The following is a 23,523-nucleotide window of genomic DNA, read 5'->3' on the forward strand; positions in this document are numbered from 1 at the left end:
AAAAAGGTCAGGTGGCGAGAAGGGCAGCACCGCCAGCCATCATGGCGTTCTCTCTCCTCTCTCTCTCTCTCTCTCTCTCAAGTGCGCCTCCACCAGCTGCACTTTAGTAACACTCACTCACTCACTCACACATTCTCTCTCTCTCTCTCTCTCTCTCTCTCTCTCTCTCTCTACACGCAGAGCACAAGTAGTACCACCACCTCCGTGGCGCTAGTGAGAAGGGGCTTAATGCTCATCACATGCGCATCATAACCGCCCGTCTGCGTTCTAACAGCCTTTCCGTCCACCATCTTTCTCACGCAGCTGCCCCCCCCCCGGCCCTTCTCTCTCTCTCTCTCTCTCTCTCTCTCTCTCTCTCGCTCTGCCCCGCAATCATATAGTCTGATTAATTGGATTGATCTGTGATCTGCGACTCTATGTATATAAGCTCCTTCAAATTCTTCTGCGGGACGTAGCTGTGAAGTAAATCTTCGTGAATACAGTGCACCTTCTAGTACTGCATGTATGGAAGGTAGCGGCTGGGTCTGATCTCATTCGTGTATAGGAGCCAGCTACTGGCAGCTGCAGCAAGCGGCCATAGTGTGTGTATGTGTGCGTGTGCGTGTGTGTGTGTGTGTGTGAGAGAGAGAGAGAGAGAGAGAGAGAGAGAGATTATGCTTGTGGACAGCAACACTAGTCCAAGCAGGACAAGAGCCATGATGCCCCTCCCAGATCATGATCAAGCCTCCTCTATAGCCAAGCATGAGCCGGGGACATGCCCGAACGTCATGGATCCGGCGATGCGCCGCATCGGCAGTAGCATGCACTTGCTCTTCTCAGCAGCTGGTAGTGTCTTGGATCAGAAATCTTCCATCTCAGAGCTGCATGAGAGAAGGCCAGCTGAAAGCATTGGACAATTGGATAAAATGGCCCCTGCTGGAACGTGCACCCAGCTCATTAATTCTGCGTCGCGTAAACGCCAGCGGTGTCCAACGATGCGGCTTCTTGCAGTCGCGGCAACGTGCAGTGCCATGACCAATCAGTCCAGGATATCACCATCTCCTTCGCAACCATATCAACCACCATCACAAGCTGGGCAACAGGAGCTGCTTGGCTTGCAGGTGCAGAAACTACAATGCCGCTCGGACAAGTGGCAGCTAGATTGCGACGCAGAATACAGCACCGCCGAGGCTCGACGCTGCGCTAGCCCTGGCATACGCTGCTCCCAAACGGAGAAGATCCTTCAAAATGGAAAAGAGCAGCAATATGAGGGCAATTACACACAGAAGGAATTCTGCATCTCTCCCACTAACGAAGCAGGGAGGTGCAGACAGATGATTAAAGTGGAGCTGACATGCCCTCCACCTCCAAGCAAGCCTGCTTCCAAGCCGAAGAGGCTTGTCTCTTCCATACACAAGAAGAAGTTCTTTGTTCCCTCCAACCTGACTGAGCTTCCCCCCGCCCTGCAGTCCCTTTTTACTTGAGTGCAGATTATTACATTTCAACAGGCAGCTTATAGTATTGATCTCAACTTTAATACGAGTCATGATATTGTACCATATCATAATGTTTTGACACCCAAACATGGACTTGATTGCCACTCTAGCTGAGATCTTGTTGAGTCCTCATTTCATCTATACTTGTGTAAACCTTGGATCCTCAAATTTTCCAAATATACAAGAGCTTTAGTTATTTCATTGATTTGCCCATATACTCTTACCTTTTCTCCACATTTTGAATCACGTTAATAATTCAGTACCAAGGTACTTCCCACATGGGAAGGGGTAAATTGTAGATCAGAAAGAAGTGATGGTTTCTCCTTTACACTAACACGCACGAAGAGGGGACTCCGAGGGCCTGGGGGTAAGAGGCCTAAAGTCTAACTACACCCTTTTGAGGCACACTTATTGGAGGAGGGAGGGGGTAACTCATAAGTGTTACACCCCTCCATGTGGGCATACCCTAAGAAACCTATGTCTAAACTTTAATAACCATTCATGGTCATTAGATTCTCAGTGCGAGTTTTACAATAGGTAGTAACCACACAAGGCATGGTTATCAAGTTACTTTATTGATAAAACATACCTTTATATCCACTATCATGCATGCAACAATCATCCATTTTGCAATTGTGAAATAATTTTTGCATAGTTTCCGTAGTTATGGCTTACAATTAAGGCTAGGATTCATGTGAAAGGTAGTTCACTATGCATTGGTTGAAGAAGTTGGTGAGCCTACACTGTAAGGATGTTGTCACACAAGCCCGAGGGGTGTACTTTGTGTATCATGTGTGCTCGATATGAGCATGTATCATTCCTAACACGAGACTAAGTTGACGGCAAATATGATAGCAGAAGCATGGGTGCATGCAATCTTCCCCGTGCAAGAGTGAACATTTTTCTCTTGCACTTATAGATTTCTTGAATGCTCAAAATGAGTACAAATTGGCCGACGAGTCATAAATGGCCAAAGCTCGTAAAGAGCACTTGAATGCTCAAACTGAGTACAAACTGACCGGCTGGTCATAAATGGCCAAAGCTCATAAAGATCACTTGAATAATAGAAATGTATATAAAATATATATCTTGTACCATAGTTCATAGCTCGGTTAGCTTTTTCCACCTGTCAACTGCATTAAATAATAAAAGATCAATTCCATTACATTGGGAATCTGCACGTGAGTTTTATCCTAGCAAGGTGTACAAGACTAGAAATGGGGTACAATTATGGATAGGGCAAGAAAGGAAAGAGATAGAGGATTCACCAGCTTTGTACGATGCAGTTTGGGTACTCTATGATGGAGCATCGAGATGCTCAGCATCAGGAGAGAAAGAATTACATCATAGATGCCATTCATAGAGAGTACATACCAACAGATGGATACAATCCAGTCTCCAATGACTATAGCTTGGGTGTGGCTATTGCAACGATGTCAAATCGTCCATCAAAGGCACATGATAGATACAAAGATAATCAGCCAAAGCCAGCATGGTTGGACATAGAGGAGTGGGTAGGGATTGCATGAGAGACCTGGGAGCATCGAGATAGGTTTCAACAGTAACAAGATACAGCTAGAGCACGCTTGGAGTCCATAAGATCTTCTCATCTTGGGAGTGGAAACTACGAGACTCTTTGATAATAGTTTGTAAGTGTCATATACTATTTGAATAGCATATGTTTTTATAATGTTTATCTTATGATTAGATGTTTATATTACAGGAGCTTGTGCATGCCACGAAGCGTCCTTTGACACGAAGAGAAGAGAAATATGGATTCAAGCATGGACTATCAGCTCTTCTATGCTAGCTTTAGGAAGAGGGAGAGGTTGTTGATTGGGATCGGAGGCCTTACCTTGATGAGTATGTACTATGTATATGTTTCATCGAGACATGTTGATATATAGCTAGTTATGTTTATGACATTAGGTTCATGTATACTTTTAGACATCGGCCATGGTTATAGATATATTCATGGTTTTGCTTATGATTATAAACATTGTTATCGTTATGGTCATGGTTTTCATCGTGTTATGCACTATAACATATGCGCGGTATTATCGCTCACATTACCGCAAAAAAACAAACAAACTTGAAATATAAAAATTCCCGTACGCGGAAAATACTGCGCCAAAGCTGGCGGTAATGGTCTAGCGGTAACTGATGCGGTAATGGATGCGGCAATATTTCCGCAAATATTACCGCGTGCTTTGCTGCAACAATACCCTCACATATTACCGCGTCAAGCTTATCGCGAGCATTACCGCGAAGGGATTTATTATAAAAAAACAAATGACCGTTTGGATTGTCCTTTGCAGGACCATCCAAAAGGTCATCTATTTTTTTATTTATTTTAGTTATTTTACAAAATTATTATTAATTACAACAAAATATCACAATTGGACAATACATTGAGCCAAAAAATGATTGATAATCTCATTTACATAAGTGGAATTACAATTGGGGGAGGTATTGAGCCAAAAAATGATAGGTATTGCATTTACATAAAGGACAAAAAAAGCCTGCGTGTACAAAATAGAGTATGGTCATGTGGGATAGAGCAAACGGGGCCCGTGTATACAAAATAGAGGATGCTCATGGGGGAGTTGGCGGCATTTCACGTGGAACTCCTTGACTCTGCAAAACCATAAAAAAGAAACAATTAACACTTTGTTATTTAATATTTGATATAAAATCAACAATTTGATTATTTAGATAAGATTAAACTTACATGTTGCAGACTTCTGCATGCATTTTCGAAATCCTCTCGAGAGATCATTTGATTTTCAAACAACCAACACCAAGTTTGATACTCGGTATGGTTCTCTCTATATCTCTGCACTTCTTTGGTCGGGCGACTCATGGTAATTATACCGACAAAAAATAGCAACCAATTAATTAAATGAAAAACATTAGATTTTTTACAATAAAACTAATATTTTTACTTACATATTTGTCTTTCCAAGCCGTTTTTCCTCCCGAACCATAATACGTAGGAGTCTGATGGGATCTGGCCTCAACTTGACGCGTATACATCCTCGCACCGGTTGCCCTTTCGTCCTCTTTCTCGCCCATAGCGGTCTCCCACTCCACATCATGGACATTTCCTGGCCGATAGCTATGCTTTGGAGACTCCATTGTCTTCTTTGCCGCTCTCCTCACAGTAGATTTTTTGTTCTTCAGAAATGTTTTGACATGCTCTTGCAACCATTGCCTTGAGAATTGTTGCCCCTCAGGGTTGGGGAAACGCATGTGCATGGTTGTCTCTATATATGTGAGGTTGTAGGGATCTTGCTAATCAAATTTAAGAAAACAATTGATATATGTGGAGTGGATTAATTGGTTGACGTGTGTGCAGAATCTCCTGTCCTGTGCTGTCCCGAGATCCACCATACCTCCTCTATGAACCTGGTAGTATAACCCGCGAGCATCTGGTGAAGGCATGTCATGGTCCTCATCTTCTGCTGGAGCAGGGACCGGTGACTGTGGAGGAGACTCTGTAGTACCTCCCCCCCCCCCCCCCCCCCCCCCCAAAACAACAACTAGCTCCGCTCCCTCGTCGAGATCGACCGGCGCTAGCGCGCGAGTTGCCCTGACGCTGACTGCCAGAAGAGCGCCGACGTGAATCTGGGACAGAAGGTGGGATAGGTGGACGCCCGTGGCGTCGGACCCTGTGGCGTCGCACCCAACGGCGTCGGACCCTGTGAAGGAAAGTTAAACCTGGAGCTGTAGCTGGAAAACTCTGTAGGTATGGAGTGCCACCAGTCGGAGTAGAGACCTCTGATAATCCAAAAGCTGCTAGCTGCGCCGGTGAATAGCGCAGTGTAAGGGTCTGCTGTGAACCTAACCACTCAGCCCGAAGACGCAATGCCCTCTTCACATCTGGATCGGTCACAGGTACGGCAGTGGACCCACCTAGAGCGTCCCGAAACCAGCCGAACCCTGATGATGACTGCTGAGGCGATGGATGTGAATGATAGGCAGAGAGAGCGTCGGGATATGACATCCCGTCTGCCATGAAATCCTCAATGCTGCGAAAGCGTGGTGTGGAAGAAGAAGACATGGTCTGCATTTATTACGACAAAGATTAAACTAAGGTATAAAATTTGAATATATGATTAAAAATTTACACATTGATTTTTTTCAAACATTGGATTTTGTAACATTGGATTCTCTATAGTATCCAATGTTGAAAGAATCCAATGTGGAAAGAATCCAATGTGTGTCTACAACCTATAAAAGAGACTTGCAAAGCCTCGAGTGCTAATAAGATATTAGTGTGTGTATTGACTAATAAGAGATTATTGTGTTTATGATTAGTGTGATCGATTGCGTGATCACTTGGACGGTCATTGGGGCCTAATACGTCACCTACGACTTAATCATGGAGGTATGTTTCTGTTTTTGTATTGATTGTTGTTTAATTTAACATAATTAGTGTGTGTTTTAGTATTGGCTTGTTTAATTGGCTTGTGCATACACTAATTAGTGTGTGTTAACATACACTAATTAGTGTGTGCATTGGATTGTGTAATTGTCTTGTGCACACACTAATTAGTGTGTGTTAACACACACTAATTAGTGTGTGCATTGGCTTGTTAACACACACTAATTAGTGTGTTTTAACATACACTAATTAGTGTGTGCATTAGATTGTGCACACACTAATTAGTGTGTGTTAAAACACACTAATTAGTGTGTGCATTAGTTTGTGCACACACTAATTAGTGTGTGTTAAAACACACTAATTAGTGTGTGCACACACTAATTAGTGTATGCATTGGCATGAATAATTGTCTTGTGTACACACTAATTAGTGTGTGTTAACATACACTAATTAGTGTGTGCATTGGCTTGTGTAATTGGCTTGTGCACACACTAATGCACATTGGCCAATGCACACACTAATCACATACACTAAATAATGTGTGTATTGGCCAATCCAATTGACCAATGCACACACTAATCCAAAAATAATTAATGTGTGCATTGATCAATCACATTCGCCAATGCACACACTAATAGCACACTAATTAGTGTGTACATTGACCAATCACATTGGTCAATGCACACACTAATCACACACAAATTAGTGTGTGTTAATGAGCACTAATTAGTGTGTGCATTGACCAATCACATTGGCCAATGCACACACTAATAACACACTAATTAGTGTGTGCATGGCCAATCCCAAATTTAACAAATTAGGTTATGCAAGTAATAAAATCTAACAAGTTTAGATTTTGCAAGTAACTAATAATTAACAAATTTAAGTTTTGGTGTGTCTTTACTTACACTAATTAGTGTGTAAAGAACGTACACATGCACTAATTAGTGTGTGTGTAATTAGTGTGTGTATATGTATGTGTGTGTATGTGTGTGTATGCGTGTGTGTGTGTGTATGCATGTATGTGTATGCGTGTGAAAAAATCAAAAAACATAACAACAAAACTTACATGGAATTGAAGGGCTTGTTGGGAGAGGGTAGGAGAGTGGAAGAGTAGAGATGGTGGAGAGTAGAAGAGTAGAGATGGAGGTAGAGCTCAAGGTTGTGAGGTTCGCGCTCTCGGTTTCTGTGGAGAAGACGATGAAATTCGAATTTTAGGGCTTTGAACTTCGCGGGGCACGCGGGTGCCCCTATTTATTAAAAAAATTGAAATTTTATTTTCCGCTCCTATTACCGCGAGCATTATTGCGTCTCTTACCGCAAACATTACCGCGAAGATTACCGAGGTGCAAATTCGGGCCAAATAAACAAATGGCCACGTTCTGACATTATTACTATTGATCCTCACAATCTATTGGTACTATGTTTTTTATAAAATATATATAAAATGAAAGTATTTCTAGTACTTTGAAATTGACATTTTTACCTAAATGGTTAATTTTTACTTTTTACTGATATTTTATTAACATTCTTTGGTAATTTGATTTTAATTAGTGTATGTAATTTATTAATGTAGGTTTCTTGGGATGATTTTGGCCCGTCCACTGAACCGGATAGATCACGGTGGTTGGCCGAGCGATTACCATGCCCATGCGTGCGGTGCAAATGTGCCATTGCTTGACTTCGACGGATATGCTTGAGCCATGTAGAAGATTATGGACTATGGGACGATCCTCGCAAGCGTGCACGGATGGAAACAAACGATCCGCGAATTGTTGCGGCTATTGACGTCACCCCACATTGGCGTGTGGTTGGTGGAGGAGGGGAATGGAGGGTGCAAGAGTGCATGTGCCAGGAATCCATTAGAGAGGGAGGAAGCACTTCAAATAAGCCAATTACTGCTGCTCCCTCTTATCCGAGTGACCACATCCCATCTCCTTATGTGGATGCAGAAGATGACCATTTGCATAGAATGGTTGAGGATCTCTTTGCACGAGAGGAGGAGCATGAACCAGAGTGTGCATGAGAAGAAGCTTCCGAGCGAATGAGGAGTGACATTAGGAAATTTCGGAGGTCATTTGGAGGGCCTTCTAAGAAAATGTATTTTTTGCACTCTCTCTCTAGAAAAAATGACAAATAAAAGAGCTGGGTCTTTCATAGTAAAACTTCAAAAAGTGTACTTTAAGTAGATTCCTTACCCCTCTGAACATTCGTTCGTAGTGATTGAGGGATAATCCTCTTCTTAGTTGTATTGAATGAACAACGTCAATACGGAGGGAATGAGGCTAACATGGAGGGACGAATCCGCAGCCACTATTCACTTTCCATTAAACCTGCACATTTGGCTAATGGCGCACTCCTCAAATGGCACAAATGTTACCCACAAACGAGCCAAATATCACCTTCACATTGATTTGGACAATGAGTACCAACCATTGATTAAGCGCAGTAAAACAAACACACATATACCTCCCACCTCCATAGACACGCTCAGAGCTCAAGGAGCTAAACACATAGATATCTGGACGAGAGGCTCTCTCTACCCTAAGAATCCAATAACTAATGCGTCTCCACCGTTTGTCAATCCTACAAGCTTATTGACCTTTGCTGGTGATGGAGAAAACGGCCTTCTGGGTTATTGTAAATCACTTACAAGAGAAGCTGGAACTTACAAGAGCATTCTCCAAGCTCAACAATGTGAGATTGTTCGCCTTTCACATTTACATTCTACAGATCAGGTTACCATTTTGCAACATAAAACAGAGGTACAAGAACTGAAAGAAAAGGTGCGAAGTTGTCAAATGAAGGACACCATCTTGGGTGGTCGTATCCGAAAGAAGAAATTGCGCAATCTTGAAACATTGCAGGTTGCATCAGGAGGTCTCAAGAAAAGAATCCGAGCATTAAGGTGATGCTTCTTGGTTGGCTACATTGTCTTAGTTAAGTAATCTCTTTGTTTTTTCTTGTTATGCATTGTTTTCATGTGCCTAAATAGTGTTAGTGAAGCAAATTTTCTGTTATTTACTTATGCATTGTCTTCATGTAGAGACTCAATCTATCCTGACAAGGAAAACATTGACCCCAAAGCCAATATAGGAAAGAGATTGAAGCCACTTATAAGTAGAAGCCTGGCAGCAGATATAGTACATGACAAGAAGTTTAAGGTTCTACAAAGAAATGTAGTGGACCGCTTTATTTCAGAGAACTCAGTGCCTGCAAAAGAGATACAAGGCACACTTGATTCACTTGGTGTAAGCAAAAGAGGATATTCGGCTATCCAAAAGTCTGTCTCATCCATCTTTGTTAGGAAGGGTATAAAATCCAAACTTCTACCATCAGCCTCAAGTGTTTGGAAAGAGAGGCTTCAGCTTAACGAGGCACAGGGAGACTATCTTGGACAGCCCTTTCATATTAAAGCAACTTACAGTGGCCATGGAGCCAACATGGCATATGATGAGTTCAACAATATTTTTATGGACCTGCGGATACTACAGAAGAGAATGGTGGAGTTTTACAACATCACATTTGAAGAGTCACGTGGACTATTACATTTTGTGTTAAAACTGGATGAGTGTGAGCTTGTTAAAGAGAAAAAGCTAGATCGTGTTACTATTACTTTAATGAATAGAGCCCTCTCAAAGTGTCCCAGTGATGATCCTTTATATTTTAGTGTTCAATCAGAATCTAACATATGGTGGCTTGGTGCGTTTGAGGTAAGCGATATTCTCAAGTAAGCTCAAATGTTCAGATCTACTTAAGCCTCATTTATTTTGTGTTGCAGGTAAAGAAAGAAGATCATGAGATTCTATATTGGGTGTTCCATCGAACTAATATTCCGGAGGTGATTGATCGACAGACTAACCAGGGAGAGGTACTACGTCTAGATGGAAGGGGAGACTTTCAAGTTCAGTGGCATCTTGCAGGTGACCTTAAAACATTAAAGTGCATGTATAATTGTGGAATGGGTGCAATGGCAAAGTCACCGTGTTTGTTCTGCATGGAGTCTGCAAAGGTCATGGACCCAAAGTGGTGGAGAAAATCTCCAACACGTCACATTGAGGATCCTGCTTTTCGACCATTTTTGATACCACTTGTGAATGTCCACATTTGTACAATGCATGCCCTTTGCAGAATTGTAGAGAAATTGGTCTACTTATACATCGGGTTTGCTTGGAAGATTAAGAACTCTGCAGAACGACAAGTAGCCTTGCAGTGCTTAGAAATGGTACTGTCGGATATGGGGCTTCATGGTGGCAATGTGAAAATCCAGTGGGATGAAAAGAGATCAACTGCTGAGAAGGATGTCCCATGCAAACCATCCATCGGTGGGGTGAAGGCACGGAGGTTTTTATCTAAGCCCCAAGGTACAAGAGATCCAAAGCTAACAAAACATGGAAAAATATATAACACATCTTATGTTAGCAAGGTAGAGTATCAGAGCTGGAAAAAGCTACATATTGCAGTCAAAGACCACGAACCAACTACTCGTAACGCGAAGGCTGAGGTTTGGCGATCAATAGACATCCTATTTTTGATGTGCGACAAAGATGACTGGTCACAAGGTGATATGAACAAGTTCAAGGAAAATCTCAACCTTCTGAAAAAATCATTCAAGACAGCATGGACAGACACCCAGATTACTCACTACATGGTATTATCATGTATTTCTTTCTCTCTTATGTGCAAATATGTGAGTGTAAAACATTCTAACTAATCTGTTTTCATATCTAGCACATCATCTTCAATCATTTGCCATATTTTATACAGAAGTATGGGAACCCGGCAATATGGAATACCCAAGGGATGGAAAAGTCTCATTACATGGCGAGAAATGCTTATTTCAGGCACACACGACATGGTGGCTCTCGAATCAAGGCTAACAGTTTGAGAGAACTATTTGAATGGTTCTATCGTAGAATCATTCATCGAATGCAGGCAAAAGAAGTCTTGGCAAATTCAGCAACAGCACAAGCCATCAGACATTTACAACAACAAAAAGCTAAAAGATCAATGGCATACAACAACTCCGGAGCTCGTGAAAGTCAACGAAGGTGGAGAGAGACAATGGTGTATGTGAATCACAAGTGGAGAAAGATACTCTGAGTGGATGGCATTGTACAAAATTTATGTAATACATGATCTTATACAATTGGTACTTGAAGTGTATCAAGATTTTGCAGGTTCAATTTTGTTTTTTGGCACGTCACCCTTGTAACGAATCATGAGATGTTTGCCATACTCTAAAAGTTCATCTGGGTTTTGTCTACCAAGAGCTAGTGCCATTGCTGTGTAGGTGTAGTAATACGCTGCCCGACCACCTGTATAGCCTGGGCAGTAACCAAAACAATCTCTAGCAAACACTTTGTCAACAAGAATGACTTTATCTGCACTTTTGGGCAGCACCGGTCCACCCAAGAAGCGTGATAGTGTCTTGAATGTGTAAGTTGCTATTGAACCCTCTTGTGACATGGAATTGTGAAAAACTACTATCGGCGACTCGCAGAGCTTTGAAAGGTACTGTGCTAGGGCAGCATCCCTTCCTCGATACTCTCTTGTCCGGCGCCGAAGGAAGTCATCCTTGTCAGCAATCCAAGACTGCACATACAATGTCAGAAATGACACAAACACACACACACACAGAGAGAGAGAGAGAGAGAGAGAGAGAGAGAGAGAGAGAGAGAGAGAGAGAGAGAGAGAGAGAGAGAGTTACCATGAAGCTCTCATCCTGCAGAAAGAGGTTTTCTTGCCACAAGTCTACAGATGTAGTTGACCCCTGACCTGAATGGTTAAACCAATCCTCCACTTCTTTGTTACTTTTCGATGGTCTTAGGCTTTGTCTTATTGCTTGGAAGGTGGCTTCATCAGGTAGTGTCTCCTTGTATTTTTCAGCTTTCTCAAAGCATCTTCGAAGTCATTCCATTGGATTGCTGGATGTTTCCATTGCCTCATCATCACTACTATCCTCTGAAACAAATCCACTCCTCTCCTCTTGGACTCTGGAAATAATAGCTAGGGAGAAATCCTCCCTTAAATAAAACACACTTTGCACATCATGTAAGAAGATATAGGTCCTGTCTCCAATCCTGAACTCAGGCACAGCTGGCAACATCATCTGAGCATGCTTCTCAGTGAAGTTACTGACATCCAATGGAAGTTTGATTTCTGTGGTTTTCACAGAGAGCATCTTACTTCTTTGTACTTCAATTGCCTCAACCTCAAGGTCGACTGTGTCTTCAACCTCCTCGACTTCTTGCATATGAGTTGTCTCCTCCCATTCCTCTTCTGGTGCTGCATCCTGCTCCTCTAACACCTCATCAGGATTCTGCATGAGGAATCCAAACAGGCTGTTGAGGTAAATCATAAAGCCAAAGGCTTCCTGAATGAGTTTGCATTCTTTTTGGTGCAAAGGACAGACTGAATGTCGGCAAGAGGGTGGTAATTCCCTATACTTCTTCACTCCCTGTCCCTTTCCACCACAGTCATTTAAATGCACAAGAGTCATAGTAGGCAGAACAACCCTTCCTACCTGCACCATCACCTCAAACTTATCTCTGTAGGACTGCAAGAAATTACTGTGCTGAGCTAATAGGTCTTCAATGTCAAACTTTGGATTAAACATAGAATGAATTAGATCATACTTGTCCCCAGCACCACAAGATGCTGCAAAATCAAACAGCCTCTCATCAGTTGCAGCTGGGTCTTCCAGAGAAGACACATCCTCCTTTTCTTTACATTTTGTACTTTCTAGCACATCTGCATCATCTGAGAAGTCTATATTTCTCTTTCTGGTATTTTTCTTGAGATGTACCTTACAGGGCACCACACCCTTGTCGGGTGAGGGATCTTCTTGCCCTGGTGACCTCTCTGATTGATCTTCACCAAGAAACTTTTCCTCAGATATGTCCTGACAAAAGTCAACAGTTCTTTTGGCAGTACATTAAGCAACTGAGCCTGCAAGGTTTGAAATCCTGGCACAAGCCCTGGATCTGGTTTCAGCCTCTTCTGCCTACTGGACCTTAATCCTAATCATCAAGAAACATAACAAGTCAAAACCATGAGCAAACATGACAATTCTACCAAAACCAAACCATCATGATCTCTCTCTCTCCCCTTATAGATATAAATATATCTATAAATATAAATAAATAAATATATCTGTCTCTCACCAAAACAGAAACAGAAACACACCTAGTCTCTCTCTCTATCTCTCTCTCTCTCTCTCTCTCTCTCTCTCTCTCTCTCTCTCTCTCTCTCTCTCTCTTTGCATTTGTCTATAGGACTAAAGGCGCGCGAGGAAGGAAATGTGCCTTTTGCAAACCTCTCCGCGCGCCTTAAGTACAACTGCGAGAGCAATAACAATACTAACGGCGCGCGGAGAGAGTTGCAAAAGGAACTTTCCCTTCCTCGCGCGCCTTTAGTCCAATGGACAAATGCAAAAAGAGAGAGAGAGAGAGAGAGAGAGAGAGAGAGAGAGAGAGAGAGAGAGAGAGAGAGGATGTGCCTGTGTCTCTGTCTGTGGAACTATGGGTATTGAGGTGTGTGTGTGTTGAGGAACACACACACACACACACACACACACACAGACAATTTGTACCAACTGCTAGAAATACAGAAATACCTTTTTTTGGTGGGGTTTGCAGGAACTCAAAGGGAGGTGTCTCCTCCATTGCTTTTCTCTGTGTCAAGCGGAGTCTGTCTTTCTCCCTCCCTCTCTCTTTCTCTCCCTCTCTCTCTGAGAGTAAGGACTCCCTCTTTCTCTATCTCTCTCAATCTGTGTCTCTCCCTCTCCCTATCTCTGTGACAAGCTCATCACGCTTTCTCTCTCTCTGAGACTCTCTCTCTCTCTCTCTATCTCTCTCTCTCTCTTTGTGACAATCTGCTCTCTCTCTCTCTCTCTCTGTCTCTCTAAGACTCTCTCTCTCTCTCTCTCTCTCTATTGTTCTCTCTCTTTCTCTCTCTCAAAATCACACTTATAACGGATACACACGGCGGCGCCCCACGTGTCACAATAAATTAAAATATATTTGCATGCGGTCGCACGTGTGGTCATTATTATTTCCGTATACTTTTTGTACGCCATATAAAGCGGTCAAGAGAGAGAAAAACTACACCTCGTGAAAGAGAGTGAGTGAGTGAGAGAGTGAGATAGAGAGTGTGCAAGAGCATAGCCTGCGTCTCCGACAGCAACGCCATGCAGCGAGATAACGAAGGTCTGCTTCTCCCTCTGGCTTTGCCTAAATCTCTCTATCTCTGTTTCTGTCACCCACACACAAACACACACAAACACACACACACACATACACACCCACACACACACACACACACACACACACACACACACACACACACACACACACAAACACTCACAAACACACACACACACACACACACACACACACACACACACACTCACAAACACACACACTTACACACAGACACACATCTTAAAAACACACACACACACACACACACACACACACACGCATCTCTCTCTCTCTCTCTCTCTCTCTCTCTCTCTCTCTCTCTCTCTCTCTCTCTCTCTCTCTCTCTCTCTCTCTCTCTCTATACCAACGGCGCGCGTAGAGAGTCATACCCGTAGTGCATGTGTCTATGCGCGCCGTTAGTACTGTCCATTGAGCAGAGAGAGAGAGAGAGAGAGAGAGAGAGTATCGGTGTGTTATTTTAACCTATACTAACGGCGCGCGGACGTGTTCGTTGAGGTTAAAAAGTGTTCTGTGCGCGCCTTTAGTAATGTGGATTCTCTCTCTCTCTCTCTCTCTCTCTGTCTCTCTCTAGTTATATATGCTAAGCTATAGAGAGAGAGAGAGAGAGAGAGAGAGAGAGAGAGAGAGAGAGAGAGAGAGAGAGAGAGGGAGAGAGAGAGAGAGAGAGAGAGATTCATAGAAAGAGAGAAGGGGATTGAGACTCTTCTTTTGGTGTACAGTAAGATGGCTAGAACAAAAGCCACTGCAAGGAAGGCAGGCAAGGGTCCAGGATTAGCATCGAAAGCAAGTGGTAGATCAGCAACCCCAAAGAAAAGACTTGGAAAACCAAATAAAATTCTGAAAGGGCCAAGGATGAAGAAGCTCCAAACCTGCATGGGACTTTTCAGAGAAATCAGAAAGGCACAGAAATGTGTAGATTTATGCATACCAAAGCTGCCCTTCCAGAGGATGGTGAGGTCCATATGTGATGAAGCTACCTGGGGCACCAAAAGGTGGAAGGTGGTGGCATTAATGGCTCTACAGGAAGCAGCTGAGGACTTCCTACTGGAGTACTTCAGTGACATGACCATTGTTGCAGCCCATGCCCACAGGGTTACTATAATGGACAAAGATAGTGAGACATTGAAAAGAATAAGGTGGAGGTATGACAAACTGCTGGTCCCCAATGTCTGCAAGGATAAGAAAATGAGAGAAATTTTGTTATACCCCCCGGAGCTAGTGCCTCAGCTGACAGTTGTAGATGTCACACATGATGTGAATACAAGGGCAAAGGCAGAGACTATTGCTCGCCAAACAGAGGAAATGAGGGAAGCAGAGCTTCAGGAGAAAGCAAAAGTAGCAGAGGTGTCCCAGAAACAAACAGAGTACAATGTGACCCTGTCTATAGAGGCAATGAATCAAGAAACTCTACTTTCAATGAAGAATGGTTTGCTTGCAGAGATACCATTTGTAGATGGAACCAGAAACCTAGCTCTGGAAAAGGTGGACATTGATTTATTGCAGAATCCAAATGCTCAGATTTCAGACACAATTATCTATGCTTGTCTTAAGTAAGTGTTACTATCTTGCTAGCTTTGAAAACTCAGATAATAGGTTTGCTAACTCAGGTAGAGTCTCTGCAGCCTGATCAAAAGTCAACTCCCATTGCACACTCACACAGAGGTGTTTCTCCTTGATCCACAAATGTCTGTAATTATTAGACAAAAGAATAGTCCATCTGGGACCTTTGAGAGCTGGTTTCGCCACTGTGCTATGCTGGAAGTTACTGTGATCATCTTCCCATATGAGAACAACCATCACTGGAGTCTCATATGCCTTGATGTTGACCAACCAGCAGTGTGGGTGTTCAATTCAATAAAAGGAACCCACCCTGAAATTAGGCTGTAAGTGTTTTGTGTCAGAAAGTGTTTATTATAGATATCCATGTAAATTTGAAGCCTCATGCTAACATCTTGACATTGCCTTGTGCAGTTGTATAAAGAGGTTGTTGCTTGCCTATGGCAAGCTATGTGGAAGGTATGAACTATACAAGGCCACAATCAAAGAAGTACCTGTCCCAAATCAAACCGATGGGAATTCTTGCGGCTGGAGATGTCTTCTCCATGCAGAATATGTCCTGCAAAGCTACTTCGCATTAAAACCTTTCATGACTAAGGTACCCATTTTGCAATGCATTCAGTTAGTTTTGGTTTAGTCTATAAAAGAATTCTCATCATGTGGTCTTTCAATTTTGCAGAGTGCTTTAAAAAACTACACATATGATTATTTGCAAAGATACCGGGTAAGTTTAATACAACACCTGCTTACTATGTCAAGCCCTAGAGAGCTTGAAGATAGCGGCTTGGATGAGCGCACTATTGATCTTACAAAACATGACGTGCCAACACAACAAACCCCTACATCCGATACAGTGGAATCGCATCGGGCCGAGGGTGTCATATCAGCAGAAGATCAAAGAGTCGAGGATGAGGAAAGGACAAATGAGCATATGGAAGCTGCTAAGGTTCAACCGGAGGAGACAATGAAAGAGGCAAGTCAGCCTGTGGAACAGCCAAAAGAGCCTATGGCTGAAACCGAAGATGAGGAAAGCAGGCCTATAGATGAGCAAAAGGATATGGATGAGGAAAGCAGGCCTCGGGATGAGCAAAATGATATGGATCAGGGAAGGATGTATGAGGCAAGCCGATCAACCTTGAATCAGGCAGAAAGGGCCATGGGGGAGACCCCTGATGAAGATTTGAATGATGACTATGAAGATAAAGCGGAGGAGAGCAACAACGACATGAACACTACAGAGACCCAGTATGGACCCTTGCTACCTGTAGATACGGTTGTTCCGGTAATGTCTATTCAAGTATGGCAAAATATGTTCAGCTTCTAACTACTTATATGTACTTGTCAACTTTTACAGAGGTTGATTATCTTGGACGTCAATGGATTGCTGCTGATGCGGGTGCCTCTCAGTGACAGAGGACCCTTTGAGGATTTGCAAACGTTTCGGATGGGAACTTGTCGAGTCGTGGTTCGTCCAGGAACCAAGGAGTTTATTGAGTTTCTTCTTCCGCGCTTCAGAGTTGGCATATGGTCTTCAATGCAAAGGCAAAACTTATCGCCACTAGTTGCAATAGTTTGCAGTGTATGCCAAGCTCACACGTCAGATTTTGCCTTTTTGTATGATCAAAGAAAATGCGTTACTGTTGAGGGCCACTACCACCCTAAAAAACCAGGATTACCTCTTTTGTACAAACCGTTTAGCCAAATCGGTGTACCCTTTGATGCAACTAATACACTACTAATTGATGATACTCCCGAAAAGGGAGAACTAAATCCACCGGGAACAACTATCTCACCACCGTCTTTCGAGGGGCATTCCTTCGATTTTTACCTTGAAGACATTCTGATTCCATACTTACAGAAATTGTATCTCAGTCCATTGTTCACGGACGAGTTTGTACTTTCTAATGAATTAAGATGATTCTTCTATCTGTCTTTGTCTTGTCTAACATATATATATATATATATATATATATATATATATATATATATATATATATATATATATATATAGATATATATATATATATATATATATATATATAATATAGATAGACAGAGAGAGAGAGAGAGAGAGAGAGAGAGAGATTTGACGTGGTAAAGAAATGTATTTCAAGCACACTTTTTCACAGGGCACAATTGAAAAATGAGATCAATAAACTTCATGTCTTGAAAGTCATTTGTATACACTTGGGTTTACAAGAATATCTGTTACATTGACACTACTTCAACCCGACCATCCAACTCTTTGCACAAAATATCTTTTTCTCTTCGCCGCATCACCTTACGGCCAGCTAAGAAAAAGGAAAAATCTGATAGTTCCTTGTCCATTGACTCTTCAATGATGTCATTTCGCAAATGCTGAAGACTGCATAGCTCCCTTATTGTAACCACCAATAGTAGGCCATTCTCTTTATCAATCACTTCCACATCCACAGTAGGATTATCTTCCAAACCTGCAGAAACTTGGTCCATAGGAATGTACTTACCGTTTAGCATTTGTGATCGCATATACCAAAATGAGAGTAATAGTGATTGGCTTGCAATCATGTACTTGACAACTAGAGTATCAAGCGCGACCTCGCACCGTAAACCAATCTCTTCCTTTGCATACCATCCTTTGTCAAGAAGTTTGTCACAGGATGACTGCTGAAATGACTTGCACATGAACATAGTTTTTGTAACTCTGATGTTGTAGCTATGAAACAGCTCTATGAAGAGTGCAACAGGACAAAAGTTTGCAATTCGAACCAGTTTGGTAGGAATAGAGCTACGTAGAGACCTTTGTATATCCTTGTAGAGCTTACTTTGCATTGCCTCCACCATTGTTTCCTCGGGAACTGGCCAATCCACAGTGTTCCAATCGGTCGGTAGAGGCAGTTTCACCAACATGCCATTCTTATTGCCTGAGCTAAGTTGGTAAAAGTGGTCATAAAAAAAGATTCCCTCATCAGCCAATCTTTTGCTGCTCCTCTCTGAATACTGTAGAGAACCAATATGGGCATGTACAACATGGAAGAGGCCTATTATGCACTCCACAGGCTCCCATTGCTCATAAGAAGAGGGATAAACATCTGCAATATATATAAGAAGAGTTAAACTAAGAGTATCAATAAGTACAAATGACAAATCTAATGTAATTGAGTTGTGAAGAGTAGAGACATTACTCATAACAAGCGGGAGAAACATTGCAAAATATATAAGAAAAGTTATAATGAGAGTATCAGTAAGTTCACATGTCAAGAGTACTTACAATTGCAACGTGGTTGATGTATATTTGATACATTTCCACCGTTTGCTATCACCTCTGGATGGGTAAACACATGCTGAACAAGAACTTCCTTTACATATCTTTTGCCGATCTCAACTTTGAAATCCAACACCCTGGCCTTCCATGCTGAGCGGTAAACGTTGATACCACTAAACCTCTTGGGTCTTCTTGGTTGCATGAGGACCCATGAACCTTTGTTTATCCTTTGTCCAACCCATTGGTTGTCTGCACTTATTGAAGCTGGTATTGTAATTGAGGATATGCTACTACTTGGCCTTCTAGGCAAAGTGCCGTTGTTGTTTGTTGGTGTGAGAGACAGTAAACACCTTGAGGCTCTTGGGCGAGAAGACGTGGATGCCATAACTCTCAGAGAAAAGCTTTAGTGGAGGGAGATTCACTTTGAAAGCATTCTAATGGAGGGAAAGTGTTTTAAAATTCCAATATCTTGTGCGGGCTTAATGGTCACCCTCCAGTACGTTAATGACCATGAGAGAATATCAGAAGTGGGACCACACGCAAGCACCTAAAAGCTCAGTAAAAGTAAGGAAATTACTATGCTACAATCCTAGTTTCATGAAAGTTTTATGCTATTTTCCTATTTTTTGAGTCTTTCCAGGTACTTTTCTACGTAACGTAGCCTTCATGCTCATTGGACGCGCTCTATTTTTCTCTCTCTTCATATGGCCCTCCAAATGACCTCTACTCGATTTGGCACACACCGCACTATATGATAGATGCTCTTACTCCATTTTAAGGGCTTCTCTCGAAGTCCTTAACCTTCAGACGATGTTTGGATGGAGCAATGCTAGTGTCGACGCACTTTTGAGGTATGTTTACAGATTGTGAAGGATGCTTGTGGAGTGCATAAATTAGCTTCTAATGTAATTTCTTCTTGTGATAGGTTGCTAGGAAAGATGCTTCCAGCTGGCAATCACATGCCAGAGAATAGACGAAAAGCCCGCGAAGTGGTGACTACATTAGGGATGGATTATGATCGCATTCATGCTTGCGTGAACGATTGTGTGCTCTTTCGTAATGAGCATGCCGATTGTGACACACGTCCATCGTGGGGGGAGCCTAGGTTCAAAGAAGGAATGCAGAGCAACAGAATTCCATGTAAAGTTTTGAGGCATTTTCCACTCATCCCTCGTATCCAACACATGTTTAGATCGAAGGGTACGAGCGAGCTTTTGAGTTGGCATGGAAAAAACCGCTCCACAGATGGTATTATGACAGTGCCAGCTGACTCACCGGCGTGGAAGCACATAGAGGACACATGGCCAGAGTTCAGGGATGAGCCTCGTCACTTGAGGATTGGGTTAGCTAGTGATGGAGTGAATCCATTTGGGCACCGCTCTACTTCATGGAGCACTTGGCCGGTGGTTGTTGTAAACTACAATATTCCGCCTTGGGAGGCAACAAAAAAGGGAAACATTTTACTATCACTTCTCATTCCAGGAAGTCACAAGGTAAAAAACATGGATGTATATCTGCAGCCTCTTATTGATGAGCTTCAAGAACTATGGAGAGGCATAGATGTCATTGACATTTCACGGCCACCACGAGACCGCAATGCCGTCATCAAGTGCATCCTCATGTGGACCATGCATGATTACCTAGGATTTGGAGAGGTATCTAGTAAGTATGCACATGTTAATTGTACTCTTTGCTTTAGGTTTATTGTCTCATGTGTAACGTTTGTTTACCTCTTGGCAGGATTGGCAACATCTGGACATAGTGCGTGTCCCACTTGTGCCCCTTCCCTTGTGACAGAGAGACCTCCTCTTTTTGGGAAGGTGATCTATCCCAACAACCATCGCTTCCTACCTCCTTCACATCGTAGATATGCTCCCCCTATCAATGGAGTGCAGCCGTTCCATTGGAACATGGCTGATTGGGCGAAGCATTGGGAGGAGCATCATGGTACCTCACCACCTCCCAATGGGTTGCCAAAGGGTATGTCGAGGTACTCAATCTTCTTGTCACTCCCCTATTGGGCTTCGTTGAAAATTCAGCACTTATTGGACCCTATGCATGTATTCAAAAATGTTGGGCAAGCTATATGGGATCACATAATTGGCAAGAAGGATTCATTGGGTGCTAGGGAAGATTTAAGAGCCATTAGACGTCTCCCCCCTTCAGCCACGCTCCGCATGAGGGAGCGGGGAAAGATGATTCTCCCAAAAGAACCGTGGATAATGTCAAAGGCAGACCAAGAGCGGACAAACCAAGTTATTGCATCCATCAGAACTCCAACGGGATATATGCGGTCACTCAAAGGTGCTTTCACAAAAACCAAAAAGGGTGGCTCCACTCAATTGTATGGATTGAAATCCCATGATTGGCATAAAATCCTTCAGGTAAGATAGAACAATTTGTGGTGTCTATGTGTCCTTATATATAGGTTAACATTCACTAAGATGTTTCATTGCTTGTAGTTTGTACTTCCCATAACTATTAGTGGTTATGGGGACACTAAGGTGAAGGCTGCAATATTCAAAGTGGGTGAGATTGTGAGGTAATGGGTTTTTTTTCAAGTACTATATCATGTTGTGCATGCATGAACTTTGGAATTTTTTTTCATCTACTATATAACGTTTGCCCTGTAGATTTGTGAGCTCCAAGGAGATAGAAGTAGAAGCCATACCAGTAGCCCATCATCTAGCAGTAGAGGCAGTGTGTGCTATTGAGGATGCATTCCCATGTACAATTCTTGTTAGCCAAATACACCTATTGCTTCACCTTGTTGAGGAGATTGCCATTTGTGGGGTGGTTCACTCTAGATGGATGTTCTTCTTGGAGAGATTCTTGAAGACTTTAAAGGATTTTGTTAGATTGAGGTCACAACCGGAGGTATGCAAAATAAATACAATATAGATAGCATTTAAACGCTATGGAGTTACTAATAAAAATATGTGGTTTTAATGTTTTCAGGCGAGCATGGCAGAAGGTTGGGTGGTGCAAGAGGCATTTGTGTATGTCTCACAGTATCTCATCACAGTGGATCCATCATTGCCTCGTTTGTGGAGTGAAGAAGAGGATCCTAGGAAGCACTCAACCATTCCCAGTGGAAAAGGCTCACTCTTGGTCATGGATAGAGAGTTTCATGCCATAGTCAACAACTACTCTTTACTCAATGCCACTATCATGACCAAATGGGTCAATATGTACTTGGAAGCCCGCGTAGCTAGAGAAAGGGATAGAGATGCATGGAAGAGGTCCCATGGAGGTAGACGTGCACCTCCTTTTTCTAAAGAGCTTGCAAAATATCCTGACTTGATTCAAGTAGAGTGGATCCATAATGCCATGACCAATGCCAAAGCACAAGGAGAACAAATAAGCCCTAAAAAATGGGAGTATGCGCGAGGATGCTTGCGCAAGGTGAGTGTGTATATGTTATGTATGCATGTATGCAAATCACTTAATGAAATGCAATGTAACCTCTTATGCATTGTGATTGTAGGGTCTCATTTTCAACTCCATTTGGTCCGAGGACCGACATTTTCGCACCCGCAAGATAGATGAGCGTCGGACCACTAATGATTGTGGCGTGATGGGAAACTTTGACACAACAATAGATGAGGTCAGATATTGTGGTACTATAGAGAGAATAATCAAAGTGGATTTCAGATCTTTTCACAAAATCCTCTTTGAGTGTCGATGGTTTGAGGGTGAGGTCAAAAGACATGAAAATGGGCTCATTATGGTGGATTCCACCCAATTCCATCGGGGAAAAACTGACAACTTGGTGTATCCTAGTAGTTGCGAGCAGGTAATTTAGGCTATGTGCAATTAACTTAAATTAAAAATTTAAGTTATGTATATCAGCTTATTCTTAGTGTGTGACGTACAGGTCTTTTATGTGCCATGTATATTTCAAAGAAGACTTTGGTATGTCATTCCAGTCACGCCGCGGGGTAGATCTATCTTTGCAGAGATGGACATTGAGCCAGTAATTGATCCCATCATACCATCACCACAAGATGCAGAGGAAGATGTAGTAGAAGTTGAAGAAGGTCAGCCAAGCCTTGCAAAGAGTCATCTTGAGGAGGAGGAAGAGGGAGAAAGCGATGATGATTCTACAGGAGGTGATGGAGAGGAGGAAGAATCTCTAAATTTGTTTATTGATTTGAATACTATGGGTCTAAATATGGATCCTAGTGCTTGTAGAGATCTTATACAAGATGAGAATTAAAAAAACTCTCCATTCTTTCACTTGGTGTAGTATATGATTAATTTGCAAATGTTTCGTTATGTGCTTATGAATAGTATTTGTAATGGTTTTGTTGTGAGTTCAATGATTTATGTATAGAATTTTTAGAGTGAAAGAGAGATTAAGTGAAGTGAGCAAGCATTCTGGAGAGTGTAGGAGTTGTATTGGATTTAAATGGAAACCCGCGGGAGAGGGAGGGGGAAGGGGAAGGGGGTCCAGCTTGTCTTAGCGGTAATGTTTGCGGCAATAATCGCGGATATTTGTGTGGTAATATGTGCGGTAAAGTGCCGCTTTTGCATCAAAACGATTCTCTCTCCTCATTTTGAATTCCTCTCTCTTGTTTTGCGGTAATGGCCCGCGGTAAACACCACGATCTCTCATAGTGATGGTTTCTGTTA

The 23,523-nt window shown here is 42.4% G+C and overlaps 1 protein-coding gene across 1 annotated transcript; it reads left to right on the forward strand.

Annotated features, from left to right (window-relative positions):
- Positions 1 to 220: 220 nt before the first annotated feature.
- LOC147421109 (uncharacterized) lies at positions 221 to 1,669 on the forward strand. Its single transcript, XM_086504756.1, has one exon. It carries the CDS (start codon positions 588 to 590, stop codon positions 1,461 to 1,463), a length of 876 nt encoding a protein of 291 aa, XP_086360882.1. The 5' UTR covers positions 221 to 587; the 3' UTR covers positions 1,464 to 1,669.
- Positions 1,670 to 23,523: the final 21,854 nt, after the last annotated feature.

The sequence above is a fragment of the Adiantum capillus-veneris genome, chromosome 28, assembly GCF_014529385.1.
Source record: "Adiantum capillus-veneris isolate H3 chromosome 28, ASM1452938v2, whole genome shotgun sequence".
In the NCBI taxonomy this organism is placed as follows: domain Eukaryota; kingdom Viridiplantae; phylum Streptophyta; class Polypodiopsida; order Polypodiales; family Pteridaceae; genus Adiantum; species Adiantum capillus-veneris.